The sequence below is a fragment of the Archocentrus centrarchus genome, chromosome 15 (assembly GCF_007364275.1).
Source record: "Archocentrus centrarchus isolate MPI-CPG fArcCen1 chromosome 15, fArcCen1, whole genome shotgun sequence".
Classification (NCBI taxonomy): Eukaryota; Metazoa; Chordata; class Actinopteri; order Cichliformes; family Cichlidae; genus Archocentrus; species Archocentrus centrarchus.
In genome coordinates, this window is record NC_044360.1 from 25,336,640 (window position 1) to 25,355,514 (window position 18,875).

General features: G+C 42.6%; 2 protein-coding genes across 3 annotated transcripts; both read right to left on the bottom strand.

The window, feature by feature from the left end:
• Nucleotides 1–2,561: 2,561 nt before the first annotated feature.
• On the bottom strand, nt 2,562–7,249 carry emx2 (empty spiracles homeobox 2). Its single transcript, XM_030748301.1, has 3 exons — nt 6,553–7,249; nt 5,251–5,435; nt 2,562–3,778 (listed from the first exon to the last, which is right to left on the bottom strand). Exons 1-3 carry the CDS (start codon nt 6,941–6,943, stop codon nt 3,611–3,613), a joined length of 744 nt encoding a protein of 247 aa, XP_030604161.1. The 5' UTR covers nt 6,944–7,249; the 3' UTR covers nt 2,562–3,610.
• A 2,305-nt stretch (nt 7,250–9,554) lies between these two features.
• Nucleotides 9,555–18,383, bottom strand: eif3s10 (eukaryotic translation initiation factor 3, subunit 10 (theta)). Of its 2 annotated transcripts, none has more exons than XM_030747948.1 (22): nt 18,199–18,383; nt 17,567–17,757; nt 17,345–17,481; nt 17,037–17,200; nt 16,698–16,897; nt 16,265–16,473; nt 16,002–16,173; nt 15,661–15,765; nt 15,421–15,519; nt 15,208–15,324; nt 14,888–15,073; nt 14,373–14,720; nt 14,179–14,283; nt 13,992–14,105; nt 13,773–13,895; nt 13,534–13,687; nt 13,061–13,242; nt 12,613–12,695; nt 11,994–12,517; nt 11,734–11,866; nt 11,409–11,611; nt 9,555–10,354 (listed from the first exon to the last, which is right to left on the bottom strand). In XM_030747948.1, exons 1-22 carry the CDS (start codon nt 18,245–18,247, stop codon nt 10,176–10,178), a joined length of 3,777 nt encoding a protein of 1,258 aa, XP_030603808.1. In that variant the 5' UTR covers nt 18,248–18,383; the 3' UTR covers nt 9,555–10,175. The 2 variants fall into 2 exon arrangements, with proteins under 2 accessions (XP_030603808.1, XP_030603807.1); XM_030747947.1 differs by having other exon boundaries at nt 9,555–10,357; nt 18,199–18,382.
• Nucleotides 18,384–18,875: the final 492 nt, after the last annotated feature.

Sequence of the window (18,875 nt, forward strand, 5' to 3'; positions counted from 1 at the left end):
TCATTCTCTCGTTTCAAGGATCAATTTCAGAGGCAATTTGTGAAACAGGACAGATCAAGTTAGGCCTGCGTGGGTCTGTGACGGGGTCGGCCTACAGGTGCCACCTCACAGACATTCATTTTGCCCCGACGAGATGCTCTTCCGAATGAAACCCTCAAGGTTCCCTCGGCAGACGACATGTTGACAAACCATACAAATCCATCCTTTTCAGAAGCCACTTCTCCCAAACTCAAGCGATTTCAACTCGATCAATTATTGACTTTACGCGCTAATACCAAGCCTGTCTTCCGCTTATTCCCTCCTTCGGCCACAATTCACATTAGTGGTGTCAGCGGACGTAATTATACCTACTAATTGCAGATTAGAGGTTTTGGGTCAGTGGGGTCACTTGATAGGACCGACTCGTCTTTTCAGTGACGGATAATCATTTCACGTTGCGCACTAAATGTTTGATGTCGCGGGGCTCGCGTCCAAAATGTCCAAAACGGGCTCCGGTTGTGAACAACCAAATTCCTCGTGGACCTGTGATGAGTTGGCCTGGGGAGTTTGGCCCCCCGGACCGAGAGGGGCAGTTTAAGTTTAGATAAGCGGGTCACTAAAGGTCCCCACAGCTGACCCGTTACGCACAGCTCGAGCGTTTGGTATAAGGATCTGATACGTGAGGGCCCACTGCAACTCGTAACGCACGCACGCTGTTTGAATTCCGTCCAAAGCAATTATATTCATGTGACCTTAGTTACAAATTGCGCCCGACCGTCCTCTAATAAGTGCCAGGATCTGAAAAGAAGAGCGCCTTGAATTTTTCAGATGTAAAAATGTTCATCTAAATATTATACAGGCTGCATGCTTTGCGACATGCAGGCACAGCGCGCTTTTATTGGGATAGTGTCTTTACCAAGACTGCTTTACACAAAATAATCCCCCACTCCGCCCACAGCATTTATTATTTTTTTATTTCAAAAAATTTTAATATAGTAAACAGGTGCTTTCAAAATAAAGAGACACTGCAAATTTTCTTTAATAATTCCTAATTTAAAAACGGATAGGAGCTTTTAATTTGGTAAATTAGGTTTTTGAATATTGTAGCTTTTTAAAAAATATATCATTTCAAAAATAAGATCAAAAATCATTTCTACAGTCAGACGCATTTAAATTAATCAAATTGTGCCAGGCTCTAATGAGAAGACTGTCCTGTCTCCTGTGTGTCCATGCGGGCGCACACGAGGGGGGAGAGGGGGTGCGGGGAGGAGGAGTTGGGGGGGGTGCGCCAAATTTGTTTGCGGCGGATCAAGGCTCACCGCCTCCACTGCACTTTCTTTATCTTAATTCCAACTTGAAAAGATATAATTATCTAGTTTGAACAGGACTGCTATCAAATCCTTCTTTATAGGCAGGGTAGGGAAAAGCTCGAGTGGATTGTGAAGCTCTGAGCCGCTCGGTGTTGCCCGAGATAGGAGTAATGAAGTTGTGGAGTCCGGAGATACAAAGGGCATTAACCTCATTAGCATGAAACCTTTTCTTCTAACTATTGTGGGACCCTTTCAGTCCTCTAATCCCCCCTATTTCAAAGCTGGGTTTGTAATAAAGCTTTTAGGGTTTTTTTTTTTCTTTTCCAAAGCTAATGGTATTCTCTATAGATTTTTATTGCTGTTATAATCTATGGGCCGATTAAGAATTCCCTATATGCCATGCCCCCCAACCCAAACCACAAAAACACTTCTTTATGAAACAATTAAACAAACACGTGCACCTCGCACCAGAAACACTGAAGTTAGGTTTGCTGTGCTATTCACACGAAAACAAAAATCGTAATCCAGTTTAAATTTGTTAAGATTTCTTTCTGCTTTCACTGTTTTGTTGCTGTCTTGTTTGCGCTTAAATAGGAAATGATTTCCTGCATGTTTTTTAGATGCGCCCACAGGCTCCAGAAGAAGTCCTGTAATGTTTCCGTTCAGTCCAAAGCAGCAGCTTGCAGCATGATTGGAGCCTACAAGACAAGATTTTAAACAAAGATCCCATTTTGCGGCACATTGCAACCTTCCCTTATCGCGTCGTGAGGGGTAGTCAGATTGTACTAAATTATGTCCAACCAAGCCCCCTTGGATCCGTGGATTAAGAGATTAAAGTGGACCACTGGGCAATGCATCCCCTTTCCCCCCTCATATTACTCGCATGATAATTGCCCAAACTGATTTGCACTTTCACAAAAGCTTGTAGGGACTCTTTGTAGCTGGAGCGGAGCAGACGCTGCAGCCCCTGGAAAAAAAAAAAAAAAAAAGCCAATGCTTTCTATGTCAGGCTGAGAAACAAACGCCGGGCTGAGGACAACAAATTACATGCTGCAGAATTTTTCTCTCTTTGTTTTTAAATCATCCTAAACGCCACATCAGCGAGCCTCACTGTGCGCTAAATTATTGCGCAGTTTGATGGCATTTTTTTCCCCCTTATTTAAAGCTTCATTTTTAGCAGAGGCCTCCTTCGGTTGCTCTGTATAATCAAAAGCCTATACGTTTACTGCGCGCAACATATTGATAAAACTTTATTGACAAAATATTGACAATTACATACTTCTTGGAAGTATACTTTGTGTTAAAATTGTAGCAAACTTAACACAAACACAAAAAGTATTTACATTCTGTAAAAGAGGGTTTAACAGAAACATTAATTTTTAGCATTTCTGTACATGGAATACGCTCAGTGCTTTTTTTTTCTGTCAATTCTTGCATTTAGTCCTTCGTAGCAACTTTCACTGGAGGGGTCAAGTCCTGACAGAAGGCTGCGTGGGGCCACAGCGACACACTGCTAAAGCTTTAGGTTAAAGGAATGTCCTGATATCTTCCCTTTAAGTACTTTGTTTGTGGTCTGATTCACTTTTTAGAAAGATGTATTTTTTTTTTTTTTTTGTCATCGAAATTCCACTTCTCTTTCCTTTAAAAAATAAAAATAAAAACACTATAACGCAGCACCGCTACTTCATATGTTTTCACAATCACTTTTACACGAGAATCATTAATTAAAGACTGCACACTTTGTAAAAAGGAAGAAGCACGACATCTCTCAGTTTGAAAATAGAGTTAAAAACAAAACTGATTATTCGTTTTTTTCCCCCCTTAGTTTGAGAAAACTCGTCAAATTAAAACGACTACCAGGGAAAAATAAAATAAAATAAAATAAAATAGACCATGCATTTCAAGTTTTACAAAAGCGGTTTGGTGTTTTGGTATCTTACGTGGAAACGTTTAAAAAAAAAAAAAAAAAAAAAAAAAAAAAAAAAAAAAATCATAAAAACCTTCTGAAGTGCAAACGTCCAATTTGAATTGGAGAAAAAATATAATTAGGTGTTGGTGTTAGATGAGGGGTGGGGGTGGTAGTGGTGGTTGGTGCGAGAAGGGGTTCAGGTAGGTGGACTGAGACGCTGTCAGTCACTTTTCCCTGGGTCACTCGGACTGACAGACCCACTTGGTGACAGCAGTGTCAGTCGGGTTTGTCTCACCCTCAGCTGCCGATCTCCGGAGATCTGAAATGTGACATTGGCTTTGTACCCTCTCACTTGTCTCTACACGGCATCCTTTATCCATGTCCTCCTTCATTCAGGCGCATAGTCTTTATTTTAATCGTCCGAGGTGACATCAATTTCCTCTGGGCTCGCCTGTTTAGTCGCCAGTCTCCACCGGTTTATGTGATGCGATCCTTTCTTCTTCTGCTGAGACTCCGAGCCCTCCTCTTCCAACTTCTGTCGCTTGAACTTCGTCCGTCGGTTCTGAAACCACACTTTTACCTGCACAAGGGGGGGGAAAGAAAGACACGAGAGAGAGAGAGGGAGAAAGAGAGAGAGAGAGAGAAACTCGTATCAGTATCACGAGATAAACCGCGATTGGCCAGTGCGTAAAACCAAGCGTGAATAGGATAGCAGGGCTAAAAACAAGCAGACAGTGCAGTAGAAATTAAAAGAAAGGTTAACTGTGACCTGCGCTGGAGAAAACAACCGCCAGAATAAACAAAGATCAATTATAATTTCAGTAGAGCACGAATCCACGCCTTTAAAATCATGTCCTTATTAATTACTCCAATTATTAATTCAGATATTTTAAAAGCGACTTCCGCCTTAAAAATGTTATTCCTTTGTCTTTTAACAATATAACAGGACACAATTAATTCCACATAACGCCTTAAAATACAAAAAAAAATAGGTAAAAAAAACAAAACAAGGGGCTGTAATAAAATAAAAATATTTTAGTAAATAAGACTCACAAATATTTTTATGTCTGGAGAAACTTTTACGCCATACCCAAAGTAGGTCAGGACATTTTTTTAAACCTGTCAGCATGTGGATGTCAAAAGAAATAACTGTCTCTGAGGCATATTTAACATATATGTTCACACGCTCCTCTAAGTGGATTTGTCAATAATCGGTACCGTGGGGGGAATGAACAACATCTAAATCGATAAATTATCTGTTCCCGTTTTGTCACTCCGCAGCCCTTTCAGCTCTTTAATGTCAACCGAGGTGCATTTAATAAGCCTTCAGTGGGCTAATTGAAGTAGGTGACGGTTCATTTCTCCCTTCAGCTCCTCCAAAGGCCCCGCCGTCCAAAGGAGACACAGCGGACAAAAGACAGCAGGCTGATGGGCTCAAACAGCATCTTAAATATGGCAGGGGGAATTCACTGAACCCGCCTCGCTCTTTGTATCGTCTACCCTATAAAATGGTTAACTGGTTAATTTGCCCTCCATTTTGAAAAGGCAACATTCTCCCCCCAAAACAAAGTAATTCAACCCCCTCCTGGAATGAGGTTAGGCCTATACAATGACGGTGGATTGGCTCCAGCAGAAAGCCCCTGTCTTCGATTGACAACGTGGAAGCAGTGTGCCACCTGATAATTTCACATTATTGTTTGGCAAATGATGACCAAATGATAATACCCTCCTTTAGTTCCGTGCGTCAATACGCAGTCATTTTACAGCAGCCTGATTGAAGGCTCCGTGACGCGCCGTGCCACGTTAAAGAAAACAAAACTAAACAAAAAAATTTTACATACCGTCCTCCAGGACAACCGCAACAAGAGAATTAGCTTTTCTAATAATCACTTGAATGACTGTAACATGAAAGTGAGGATGGCTAAGAGCTAAAACGCGACGCAGTGCACCGAGGAGCAGCATTAAAATAAAATAAAAACAAAGATGAGAGCAGGTGAGTAAAGAGAGAGAGGACGTGAGGTGAAATGTTGAGTGAAATTCTGTGCTCCTTACCTGAGTTTCTGTGAGGCTAAGGCTGTGGGCGAGCTGTTTTCTTTCTGCTCCCACCACATAATGGTTTTTCTCGAACGCGTGTTCGAGCCGCAGGAGTTGCGAAGGTGAAAAAGCTGTCCGGATTCTTTTAGGCTTTCTGGCCAGCGCGTTGTGCAAAAGGAAGCTCTCTGGACTCGTTTCATTACCTGGAAACGAGCAGAAAGCGCGGATCCTTAGACACTTGTAATATATTTGATAAGATATTAACAGTTCCATAAGAAACAACAGGCCCGAGCACAGCTAGAGGACAACAGTCTCCTGAGGGACTATAAAAATGGACGATAATAAAGTCAAAGAAGCTGAACATTAGTCAATAAAAAGGGAATTTACAAAAGTGTGTGCGTGTGTGTTTAAATTACTCCTTATAGAGGAATTATTCTTTTAATTTCTTCCAGCCCTTCCGTGTGAAGGGAAGAAGGAAACAAACAAAGCAGAGGTATAATCCTGGACTTAATTAAATTAGCTCTTTGGGAACTAAATCTAAATCGACAAAACCCAAAACCACCTTAGAAATTAAACTGAAAATACATTCCCGTGAAAAATAAAAATTAAAAATAGTGCTGTCATTTGCAGGAAAAATAATTAATAATCACATTTTAAAAATACCACAAATTCAGCACCCGAAATAAATAATAAACAGGTTGTACGTCCAAACCAATGTACACAACAAATCTGCAAATTTACTCATATTTTGTCTAATGTGAGCTTTAGAAATTTAGCAACAGCATAATCAGATAACCACAAATTCAGATAAAATTACATTTATTTATTTCCGTTTAAAAAAGTGCAGTAACAGGTCTTTAAGCCGCAGACCAACATTCATTCCGTTATGGATATAGATCATGCGCTATATATAACCTGCAGACTACCAGTGTACAAACATGTCAGAATTTCTAGTGGTCTTTTTTTTAAAGCCGTGAACAGATACTCCAAGCTGCAGGCGTCCTCACAAGCCCAGCAACAATTACTTCTTTGGTACAGATTATTTTTCTTTCTTCTGAATCGAAGAAATTCGTTACGGGGTCATTTTTACAGCTGCAACATCCTTTAAAAACTTGTTTTGAACTAGAAGATGGTTCTCGTTAAAATTGTTCTGATATATATATATATATATATATATATATATATATATATATATATATATATATATATATATATATATATATATATATGTACAATTTTGCGAGTGTAAAAAATATGCTAAAGCTGCTCTGAGTGGTTCGTGCGTAAAACTCAGCACTGACAAGCACTTTGACAACTTACCTTGAAATCTGTGACCCAAGTACCTATATCTGTGTAATAACCAGGGGTAGAAAGTTGAGGGGTCTCTTTGCTGGCTGGCAAAAAGCGGGTGCGGACTGTGTGAGGATGAAAGCGGGTGAGCGGCCAGAGCGTGCGGCGGGGCTACCGGATGCACCGGAACGGTGGAGTTTGGCGCATGAGAGACCGCCTCGGCAAAAACCAAGTCCGGGTTAGAATAGACGCCCCTGCCGCCGGAGTGAAAGCCGTTCAGAAATGGGTTCATCTGGCCGGAGTTTGCATAGCTGAGAGCCGCTGGCCTGATGGGCTCCTCGGAGCGGGACGCCGGTACAGGATTATCCTTCGCCACTAAAGACTCTATAGTAAAACACCTCTTGGGTGTAGGTTGAAACATGGTCTGATAGTCCAGATTCCCCAGTTTAGGTTAAAGTTGTCGTAGGCGCTCTTGCTTAAAAAATACTCCACACCCAAGAAAAGGGGAAAGTTTCTACGCAGTAAACAAGTTGGGAAAGGGCGGCGGGCAGTGTCGAGAAAGCCAAAATAAAAAGTGCTCGGCTACTCCCAGACTAATCCATGGATGTGATCGTTTTCCTCGCCGGCTTCGTGCAGGCAGATTTGTTAGTTCATGAGCCTAATTAGCGCTGCAGTCCCATAAACAGCTTCCTCTGAAGGCTGTAATGGCATGGTGATTGGTCGCTGCCGCTGCTGCTCGCCTTAAGGTGGAGAAGGGGAAGACGCTTAAAAAGTGCGTCAATGGGAAGCAGGGGCGCGGAGAGGCGGACTCGAACGCGCAACATGGAACGGATTCGTTTAGAGAAGAGCCCCTTGCGTGCGCGCGCGCGCGTGCACACACACACATACACTCGTGCGCACATATCTCCAGGACATTTAACACATTCATCTTAACCAGTAGAAAAGGTAACCTGCTTATTTGCATTTAATGCCTGCGACAGGTTCAGAGCGATTTTTTTTTCTTAAAGTGAGGGTGTGTGTGTGTGCTGTTACTGCTAGATTTCATTACTTTAAAATACGCAAAACAATGTGGCGCAGCACGTCAGCTCTGTTTAAGTCTCTTATGGATGTTATTCGCATGGATAATTTCTTAGCAACCCGCTTATTTGTGCCCCCAGATCGGATTTAATTTATTTTTCCATTTTATTTCTATTTTATTTTGTTTTGTTTTGTTTTTATGACTGGACATCTGTAGAAAATGCTTCTTTTTTTGCCGTTGCTGCTTGTTTTCATTTTTCCTGATTCTAGTATAAGCATTAGTATAAACTCTGCATTGACACTGTTACAGTTCTGCAGAATAATGGAAGAGCGGGGATGCAAGGGCGCTTCAGCTGAGATTTAGAGGTTTTTATCAAGTGTGTGGGACACGACAGGGAAACAGTCACCATTCAATAACACTGACGAGTCGCTACGTGTCAGCCAGTCGGAGCTATTTATTAGAGTAGTGTACCTGTGCAAGTGCAGCCTGTCACCCCTGTGTGGAGATCAGTGACTGACGGCAGCAGCACGAAGCTGCAGCCATGGCCGCGCACCGGGGGCCTTCATAAAGAAATAATACACACCTTAGAGTGCGCGCAGGCTGCCTACAAACGAACTGATGCAGCCCCGAAATTAGGAAATGTGTATTACCGCTCGACAGACTAGTTCTAAATATTTGTGCATTATTTCATAATTTTATGCTTTTTTTCCTCCTTTTTTGTCGCTCTTATAAAGCTTAAAAATGTTTCAAGGAAGGTTTATTACTAAATACGTATAATTTAAAAAAATATTGCAGTGTATTATTATTATTATTATTACTCCTCACATGAAGTTTAGGCTATACTACTCATTTATGCGGTTAAATGTCCCTGAAATTAAATGTGGCCTTTAAATAAATAAAAAAAAATTAATTAATTAAAGATAACGGCACTCCAAGGGTTTCTCTGGGCTGTCAGAGCACCAACATACTCACACACATACAGCACACGCATAATGCATTCAGTTTAAGATGTTAAAATCCAGATTCCAGTCTATTATTTTCAATATCCGGAGGAATCTCCGACAGTTGGATATTTACCGTGTTTTTAATTCAAATCGTTTAATCAATTCAGGCGTTCATTTTTGTATTAAACGTCAGCCAAAACGTCACTTTTTATATAATAATAATAATAATTATTATTATTGTTGTTGTTGTTGTAGCTCATATCGGCCCAGGTCAGCCAAATTCAAAAATCCTAAGCCGTTTTGTTGATGTGGGACAACCAAGTCCCGCAGTGCTGAGGGTGTTTTCTTACTTTACAGCTTCAGCAGCATGTTACTGGTTTTGTAATTGCCTCCTTTCTGACCACCTCCTGCTTGTTTATATTTTTTCCTGAGTTTTATACCCTCAGTTAACTGATGATCTTAGGCATGAACCAACACGCTTCCCGGTTTCACACGGTGACGCCTGTCCTCTTTCTGGTGTTTTACCGACATCTAGTGGTTACAGAAAGAAAGTGTTTCCTAAAAGTTCAGTTCACCAGCGTCCAAGGGTCATAGCCTTCACAAGCAGTTCCAAATTATTGTTATCCTGTGAGCCAGGCCAGCAGTCCGACTCCTCCAAAAAAAAATGAGGGTATATATATGTTTCAGTTTTTTCAGTCTGACAGTAGAAGACAGCTTTCAAATTCCAAGAAATTCCATGGGAGCCAAGGAAGCCAGTTCTGGATCTCAATGCAACATTCCCATGTGTTGTTGCTTATACATTAGGAGTGATATTTCAGTGATATGGGATTGATTTAGCAACCAGAATTAAAATCAAATATACCTTCATATTATTTTAGTCAATGAGGAAGTGTCATCATGCTGAAGCGCTGCTTTACTCCTAATGTAAATTCAATATTAAAACGTATTTGCAATCAGGCCATTTCTAAAATGTACATTCACAAGATTATCTGTGGCTTTTTCTAAGCTTGACAAAGCTGAGAAACATTTTTTTTTTAAATATCCCCTTCAAGACAACATGAACATATCCCTGGTGAGCAATATCTTTATTAATAAAGGCTTTATCTGTACACATGCAACCTGGTGTGATACCGTCGATTGCAGCAAGATAGAAGCACACTGGATATGAAGCTGGATCATTTGAATACTCTAAGCATGCACAACAAAATGTAATTTCCACTAGTTCTTTAACAATTTGAACCAGGTGACAGATTCCTAGTCACTGCTGTTATAGGAGTAGATCTGTGCCATAATAGAACATCTATGCAAAGTACAGTCACTTCAAAGAGGCAGTTGGTGGTACACTGAGTTTGCATTGAACATTGGAGCAGGTACATAGGTTTTCACTTAAGTCAGATTAACTTCACTAAGGTAAAAACATTTCTAACCACTGAGGGTTAGTATAATGTTTCACTGAGGCCTAAGTGAACTCAAGTTCATTGGTTAATGGTGTTTAGAAGGTCAGGAACTTCTGGATCAAAACTGCAGGAGGTCAAAATAAAGATAAAATAAATCCCCAGGAAAACTACATTCTACAAATAAATCAAAGGAATAACGCATTTTTAAGCACTGCGGCCAACTGGGTGATGTGGTACTTAATATTTTTTTTTTTTATTTAAATCCATTTTATTGAGTCAGGCAGAAGCTGATGCTCAGCGGCGAACGGTGGTCCAACCATCATCATCTGTCTCGTTCTTGGTGCGGCGAGGGTTCTCTTTGTCGGTACGCCAGCCCTTTTCTCCATCAGTGTCACGATCGCGTTCCCGGTCTTTGTGACGGTCCCTGTCACGCTCCTCACGCTTATCGTCACCTCCGCGACGCCAAGAACCACCTGCTGGAAAAAAAGATCAACAAAGGTCAGTAGGACATATCTAAGCAAGAAAAGCTTTATGTACAAGTCCAGATGTTCTTATGTGTCCAAACTGGTTGGCATCTTTTTAAAAGGAAAAAAAAAAAAAACCTAGAGCAGAGCAGGCATTAAATAGGTACACAGTGCCCTCTGCTGGCTAAATACAGCATCTTCACATACCCACAAGAGACCCAACTTACTCTAGGGAGGATGGAGTGTTGGGGTACCGACTAAGACAGGGGTGTCAAACTCGCGTCCGGCCCCACCCCCTACTTCCGGTCCGCGATTTGATGTAAAAAATATAAGACAATTTGGCCCTTTAAGTTACTTTTTTTAACATTTCACTCCTCTTAATTGGAGGGGAAAGCGAAATGTCAAAAAAGTAACTTAAAGGAAGTAGGGGGCAGGACCAGATGTGGCCCATGGGCCGCGAGTTTGAGACCCCTGGACTAAGAGGATCTATATGGAGTCCGTCAGTGGAAAAAGAACGTTTCTACAGTGTTTTATCTCCTTGCCATAAATCTGGGTGTATGTCAAATAAATCTGAAGCCTAACTAATTATGTAGACCTATTTCTGAAAGTTGGGACACTTACAAGAAAATACCCCTCAATTAACTTGAAACAGCATTTTCAGATAAATTTCTCTTGGATTTGATGGAGCAACATAAAAACCAGGCTCATGTTTGTGTTGCATCATCAGTCTTCTTTTCACAACTTTAAACAATGTAAGAGGCTGAGAACTGATAAACTGCAGTAGTTTCAGAAGCAAAAGGTTTCCCATTCAAACTCAAAGGATTTCATCTGCTCAAAAATTTGAGGCTCTTCCGGCTTATTTTTCCATCCATAATGCTCCAAAGTTTCTAACCTCATTAGTTGTGGCACATTGCATGATGGAATTGACACAAAACATGTGCAGTCTATCGCGGTACTGTCCCAAATTCTGCTGCCACACGTACGCCTTTGTGTTGCTGAATGTAATTCATCACGAGCATATATTTTTCTAAAAAATACATTTTTTGTTTCATGCTCTGCTCACCATCATCCTGATCTCTGGGTGGGCCCCTGTGTTCACGATCATCGCGGCGGTCTCTATCGCGGCGGTCTCTATCACGACGGTCGTCGCGGTCACGGCGATCATCACGATCACGGCGATCGTCGCGGTCTGCGTCCTCTCTGCGAGACTCCCTCCAGCTGCTGCTCCCATCATCAGTGCCTCCTCTCCTCCAGGTATTTTCCTCTCTGTGAATACACAGTGACTAATTATGAACTGTGCCAACAATTACGTGGAAAAGCAACTGTGATATGCTCTGTACTATTACAATATATAATTCAGCATACTGGCATAGATCTATTAGCCCCACCTCTGAGGACGACGGTCTCTGAAGCGTTCGCCGGATCGTTCGTCTCCTTCACCGTCATCTTCATCATCATGAGGGCCACCACGGGGAGGTCCCCAGCTCTCCTCTCTGGCCTTCTCCCGCTCACGCCAGCCACCTACATCAGAAGCATCCATCATCATCATTTTATTAAGGCTTCACATTCAAGCATAGAGCTGCTGCCTGGCTGTTGGATAACAAGACTTCACTGTTAGTTAGCGGCACTTGACTGGCTACAGACTTACCAGGTCTGCCCAGGGGCTTCCAGGGTTTGGCGTCATCACCACCACGACGTGGCCCATCATCCATGCCTCTCTCTCTCCTTCCACCTCTGTCATCATCTCCTCTTCTGGGGCCCCAGTCATCATCAGCTCCACGCCTGGGACCCCTGGAGTCATCCATGCCTCTACGAGGACCTCTGTCATCATCAAAGCCACGCCTGGGACCACGGTCGTCATCAAAGCCGCGCCTTGGACCACGGTCGTCATCTCCACCACGCCTTGGACCACGGTCATCGTCGAACCCTCTGCGTGGAGGGCGGTCATCATCCCCTCTGCGTGGAGGGCGGTCATCATCCCCTCTGCGTGGAGGGCGGTCATCATCCCCTCTGCGTGGCGGGCGGTCATCATCACCACCGCGCCGGCCTCGGTCATCTTCGAAGCCCCGACGGGGTCCTCTGTCATCTCCACCTCTGCGAGAACCATCTCCTCGTTTGAAGGGCAACTCTTTGTCCTCTTTGTCTTCTTCTCGGCCTTCCTGTCTCCAGTCCCTAGGGAGCGCACAGTTATTGTCAGAGAAGCCATTCATAGCTGAGTGGATGTTACAAGAAGAAAAGCAGGAGTTAGTAGTTAGCAACACACACACCTGTCTGGCGCGGGCCGACGCCAATCTGATTCACCTCCCTCTGTGCGCCGTCTCCATGCTCCGTCCTCCTTTTCACCCCAGTCCTGTAGAAGAAGAGCAAAAATCACATGATACTTTGGGATCACCCAAAGTCCTGTAGAACATATTTATGCTTACATCAACACACCACTATTAAACAATAATGACAATAAACATGCAAAACATTCAATCCTGTACGTAGCACATCCTATAGCAGAATAGTCTGTGAATTAGTTACGATGCCCAACATAAACTGCATTAAACATCAACTGTTACTAAAATAGTCTATAACATCAGTTAAAAATAAATGAATATCAATCTATTTTCTTTTGCCTTATAACAACCTATCCCAGCTGTTACAGGGCAAGCAAACTATTTCAAAAGACAAAACCAAATTTAAAAATAAAATAAAATAAATAATAATCTGTACTTTGGGTTTCTCCTCTTGTGGGCCCCTTCTCTCCTCCTCACGGCGTCGTTCTCGATCCTCGATCTCCTGCTGACGAGCACGCTGCTTTCGTTCCTGCTCCTCGAGCTTGCGCAGACGCTCCTGGTACTCCCTCTCCTCCTCCTCTCGCTGCTCTTGTTCCAAGCGTTCACGCTCTTCACGCTCTGTGAAAAAAGACTTTAGTATTTTGCTTTGAAAAATCACAAAAACAGAGACATATATGAAGTGGTAGGCATAAACAGGAAATGGGCCACTGAAAATTCACTCAGACCAATAAATAGTGTTGAGTGACAAACACTGAAATACTAAAGTTCCTCAGAGCAACTACTTTAACCACTAATGACAATTTTTTTCAACCATTTTCCTCCATTTCCTTCCTGGTCCTCTGTGGAATCATGTCAATACTTTATCAGGAGTGGTTGGCTCAACATGTTCAACTGGAAAACTGTACAAACCCTTCTTGAGCTGCTCCTCATGAATACGCTGCGCCTCTTCCTCTTTCTGACGGTAGTAAGCATTACGCCGGTCCTCTTTGCGCTGTCTCTTCCTTTCTTCCAGGCGCTTCTTCCTCTCCTCTACCAAGCGCTCCTGGAAAGCCTTCAGTTTTTCCTTTAAAGATACCAAAGCGAAGCTGAAAGCACTGAAGTCCTGGAAGTAGTCATCTAAAGCTCACAGATGGACTAAATAGTCTTACCTCATAAATGAAGCTCCGAGCAGCTGTTATTTTAGATAGGAAGTTTTCTTTGTCCTCCACCATCCTGGACATGCGCTTCTTGTGCTCCAGAGCCTTCTCCCGTTCAATTTTCATGTTATTGATCTACATGAAGAAAAAAACAAGTTCTTAGATTCCAGATACTCCATTTCTACTTCTTGCATTTTCGTGATCTCTGTATGTTAAGCTTTTTTCACATACCCTGTCCTCCTCCTGGAGCTCCCACAGTTCCATATCCTTGACACGCTGCTCCTCATAAGCTTTTTTGATAAGAGGAATCTCCTCAAGGCGCTTTGCCCGCTCAAAGTAGTCAATCTGAAGAAAAATAAAACTTAAGGCCCCGTCCACATCTAGGTTATTGATCATTGTGCTGAATTATCAACATTACCTTCTTCTCCTGGTTCTTCAGACGCTCCTGAAGTTCCTTCTTCTCCTTTTCCAGCTGCTCCACCTGTTTAGCCATGATGAAGTCAGGGTCCAGTTCCTCCAGGTCCTGAAAAAACACAGTTTGTTAGACCCACATTAAAATGTACTCAATATGAAATGAACCAGATCAAGTTGTTTCTGGCGACATTTCGTCACCTCAATGTCGATATCCTTGAAAGCCTTTGCTCCAAGTTCAGTCTTCTTGATCTGCTCCAGACGTTCACGGACAGTCTTCTTCTTGATCTGCTCGTGCTCCTGCATGATCCGCTCCTTCTCCCTTTCTTTGGCCTCCAGCCGCAGACGCTCCTCCTCAGCTTTGCGAACCTTCTGCATCTCAGCCTCCCGCTGTTCTAGCTCCTCCTTCTCACGCTGAATGTTTAGGCTCTCCAGGCGCTCCTTTCGCTCTTCGATGGTCTGTCTACGAGCCAGGATGCGCTGGTGATCCTTGCGGGCATTTTTCAGATAGGCAGCGATGGCCTGTTGGTTCTGCTCCTCTCGCTCTTGCTGAGAAATAAAAAAAAAAACAATCATATGCATTTGAAGTCAAACAATAATGGAGTTTCAGCATAATTTCTTTTAATACAACATGAAAATACGTCAGCATATGTAAAAAGCTCCTGCTGATCAGGTGGCTCTGGTCTCTGTGTCTATCAGTAAGAGGGTGAACTCACCAGGATAGAGGCAGGCTTGATGATCTGTATGGCTTTAGCCAAAGAAGCAGACATGGCAGTCAGCTGGTTCCTTATCTGCTCTGAGGGCATGTTCTGCAGGAAAGGGCCAACAGGAGCATCCTCTTTGGTCGAGTAGTTCAGGTCAGAGCCGAAGCTCAGAGTTTTAGAGGTGTGGTCTATTCGGACCTACCAGACACAAAGAAATGTTAGAAAACTTTCAAAAGTGATACCATGCATCCTTACTTACATCCTTACTTACTTACTGGACCATCAGTAACATCAGTGTGTCAAACCTACATCTCTACCAAAGTGAATCTTACCTGGAGATCACAATGCCGTGCAGCATCTACAATGGAGCGCTCCAACTGGAAGGCGTCCACAAACGGTACCAGGGAGGCCAGACGACTGAACTCGATGCTTTGATAGATCTGCGCAACCTAATATAATAAACCCAGAAAATTTAGAGCAGTTACACCCACTGCAGGGTTGAAATAATTTAGAAAAAAAATGATCAAACAAGAATAGAGAATTACCTGTTGCAGGAGCCTCAGGATGGTGTTATTCTGCAGGTGTGGGACATACTGCTGAAGATCAGGCTCCTTCTCAGCCTGATCTCTCACCCAGTTCAACACCTAGAAGAAGAGCAGGAAATTATAAGAATAAATGTTGTTAATTTAACAAATATATTCAATTTGCACCACAAAAAACTAACTGAATGATAGATACTTGTAATTATCAAGTCTGTTGTAGCCACAAGGTGGAGGATAGTTTACCTTGGTGACTCTCCCGCTCAGCTTCAGAGGATGAAAGTCGACCTCAAGCCAGTTGTAAAGTTCTTTCACTTCAGATACTACATACTGCAGCAAGTTAAATCTCACCTAAAACACAAACGTTACATTCATCAAAACATGTTTAATCAAGTTTGATTTTTTAAATAAAAAGTCAGACCAAAAATGAAAAAAAAAAACAAAAAAAAAACAAAACAAGAAAAAAGGTGTGTGTATAATTATATATATATATATATATATATATATATATATATATATATATATATATATATATTTCTTGAAAGGGTATGTGTACTTCTTTCTTTTTTCTTGCGCGTATAATGTACCATGTCATTGATGAGACTCTGGCGGGTTGGTGGGGACTGCAGGCCCAGGAGGGTGGCCAGCCTACGGTGCTTCTCGACAATAATGCCATCCATGTCCAGCAGCCGAGCAATATCAGTACGCTCAGGGGTGATGGGAATAGACAGTGTAGCCAGGAGGACTCGGGTAGACATCCTGATGATCAAGAGTGTGTGTTACTAAATCTTTTGGTCACGATCAAGGTAAAAACATTGCTGCATGTATCCACAAGGAATGAACAGGATACCTCTGCATCTCATCTTGGGTCAGATTTTTTCGCATCTCCCTGGACAGATGATAGAGCCGGTGGAGGGTGCACGCATGGAAGAGAGCATTGCCAGATTTCCAGAATACAGTAGACACCTTGTTGTAGTAGTTGGCCATCAGCTGTGGTTTGGGAGGCTTCTTGGAAAGAGCAAACAGGCCGTGGATGTCCTCAACAGCCTTGAACGCTTCCTGGGGAGAAAAAAAAAAAAAAAAAAAAAAAAAAAAAAAAAAAAGCATTACTATCATTAATTTTACTTTGACCATGTCTCACATACAAATCAACTCTAATAATATCCAGACACATTACAATATACATCACCATTTGTGCATTAATGCTTCACACAACAGTGAGGGCCACTGACAAAAAAGAAAATGCTGGTTTAGTTGTCCAAGACAATGTAAGATAGACAAACCTGCCAGAGCTCCATGCTTATAGCGCTGTCCAGCTGCACCAGACGTGTCTCCAGGTGCATGGACTGACTTTCAGGGTTGTTCAGATTGATGGCAGTGCTCTGGTTGTGATGGCGCTGGATCTGACCCAGATGCATGCGCAGGTTATCACACAGCTTGCGAAATTCTGCCTTGCGGGTGTACTGAAGGCAGAACTTGAATGCTGCAGGGAAGGTAAGCAGACAGAATTTAGTGCCTTCCACCTAATGCTGCTGTCCCAGCCAAAAATGACCAATACTGGAGAAAACTATAACAACAACGACTGTTCACTTTGGCTTATCCTGACAATTTATGTAACCTACCTTGCTGTGCAATGTCATGGTACAGACGCTCCACCTTGGAGTTGTTTCTCAGCAGGTCCAGGCACTGGCGGTAGGATTCCCACAAGAACTTCACCCATGGAGTGAGGAGCAGGCGGTCAGTACGATCCTGAGTGTCCTCTCCACTCACAGCACTCAGGAGCACGCTAAAGTCATAACAAGTTCCACATTAATAAACCAAGTCTGTTTCTTTCAATCAAATAATAATTTAAAACAAAACAGCTTTAAAGCATGAATTAAGTAATTTGTTAAACAGACAGTTTATTCTATAAAAACTTAAGCAGTATCACCTTTCTGGGGTCTGGATGTTATCCAGATCCTCGATGTCTAGGACCATTTGCTGGGACTCTTCCTTGGCTGTCTCAGTCTTCTCCTCTGCCAGCTTCAGGTAGGCCCTAACCACATCCTCCAGAGATTTGATATTCACCTGAAAACAAAGACACAAACTGCATTTAGATCGTACTGTATAAACTATTTTATTTGCTCAAACTTCGCTGGTTTCTCTTGCAGACCTGCTGGCAGATGTTCTTATACTGGTAGAGACCCTCCTTGGCCAGATGGCTCTTGCGGAGATCCACGCAGAGCTCCAGATATTTGAGCATAATGGGCTCGTGGATCTTCTGCCATGTTCGATGTTTCTTGCTTTTGATGACATCGTATAAAACATCCAAGGCTGGCTGCTTCTTGCCAACCTCAAGAAACTCTGCACAAACAAGTTAAAGTAACACATGTCAGCAATACACATACAAAGGCCCGCATCAACAGCAAAACACAAACCCATCAAACACAGTGGTTAGCTAGCTCCGGCTGACTGGGCCGCTGTTGGTGCGCCGTGATACTAGCATCTTCTTACTGCACTGCTACTTTAGCACCAACTCCCAGGCACCGTCAGCGACACCATAAAGGTACTACGAGGATTAAGGGCCCTTTAACAACCACTTACTCGTCTTAAATATCGTTATTTTGCAGTTAAAGGTTGCTTAGCCGGTTGGCTAAATCCAAATTCGACATGGCTCCCCGCCATCCGGCTAGCGTTAGCAGCTAGCCCGGCTAAACACCACCACCAACCGCTACAGCCAGCTAACCTTAGCCCACTAGTTAGCATGAATGTGGGCCATCTGTTAAACCACGCGTTTATACTCACCGTTCGCCCGCTTCAGAGCATTCTCTGGCCGCTGAAAATACGCCGGCATGTCGGTGACGTTTTAGCAAAACTAAAATTTGGCTGACTTTGATAAATTTTAAGAAATTTTACCAGTCCATCAAAGCCACGCACGCAACCTCTGCAGCGGTGCTGGCTGAGAAAGGAGCAACCTCGTGAGTGGCCTAGCTAGGGTTGCCAGTTGCGTCACATGTTGTCCCCTCCCTCCCACTGTATGCGCCTCATCAGCGGACCGTGAAAGGAAATCATCAAGAAACCAAAAATCACGATACAGCTTAAAGTTCAGTGTATCCGCGAAGTGTTGTTAAGTTGTAATTATTTTATGTCAGATTTATTATTTGTGAACGCAGCTTTTTCACACTATGATTTTGTGATCAAGTAGTGGCCACTTGTGATTCTCTGTAGCACCTGTATAAGGTACAATGTTGTTTTCTGTCTTCATTTGTGTACTTGGTTGTCACATGTTTTCAGTAACTGAAATATGATCATTAAAATAATCCAGTTTAAAATACAGAAGAACTTCCAAATAGCCCGTTTTATTAAATAAATATTTAAATCAACACTTCGTCCACAGCGTTATCTGAAGTCACTGGTCTACAGTCATTGGTTATAACATGGAGCAGCACTGCAAAAACCTGGACTTTAACAAATCTGGCAAC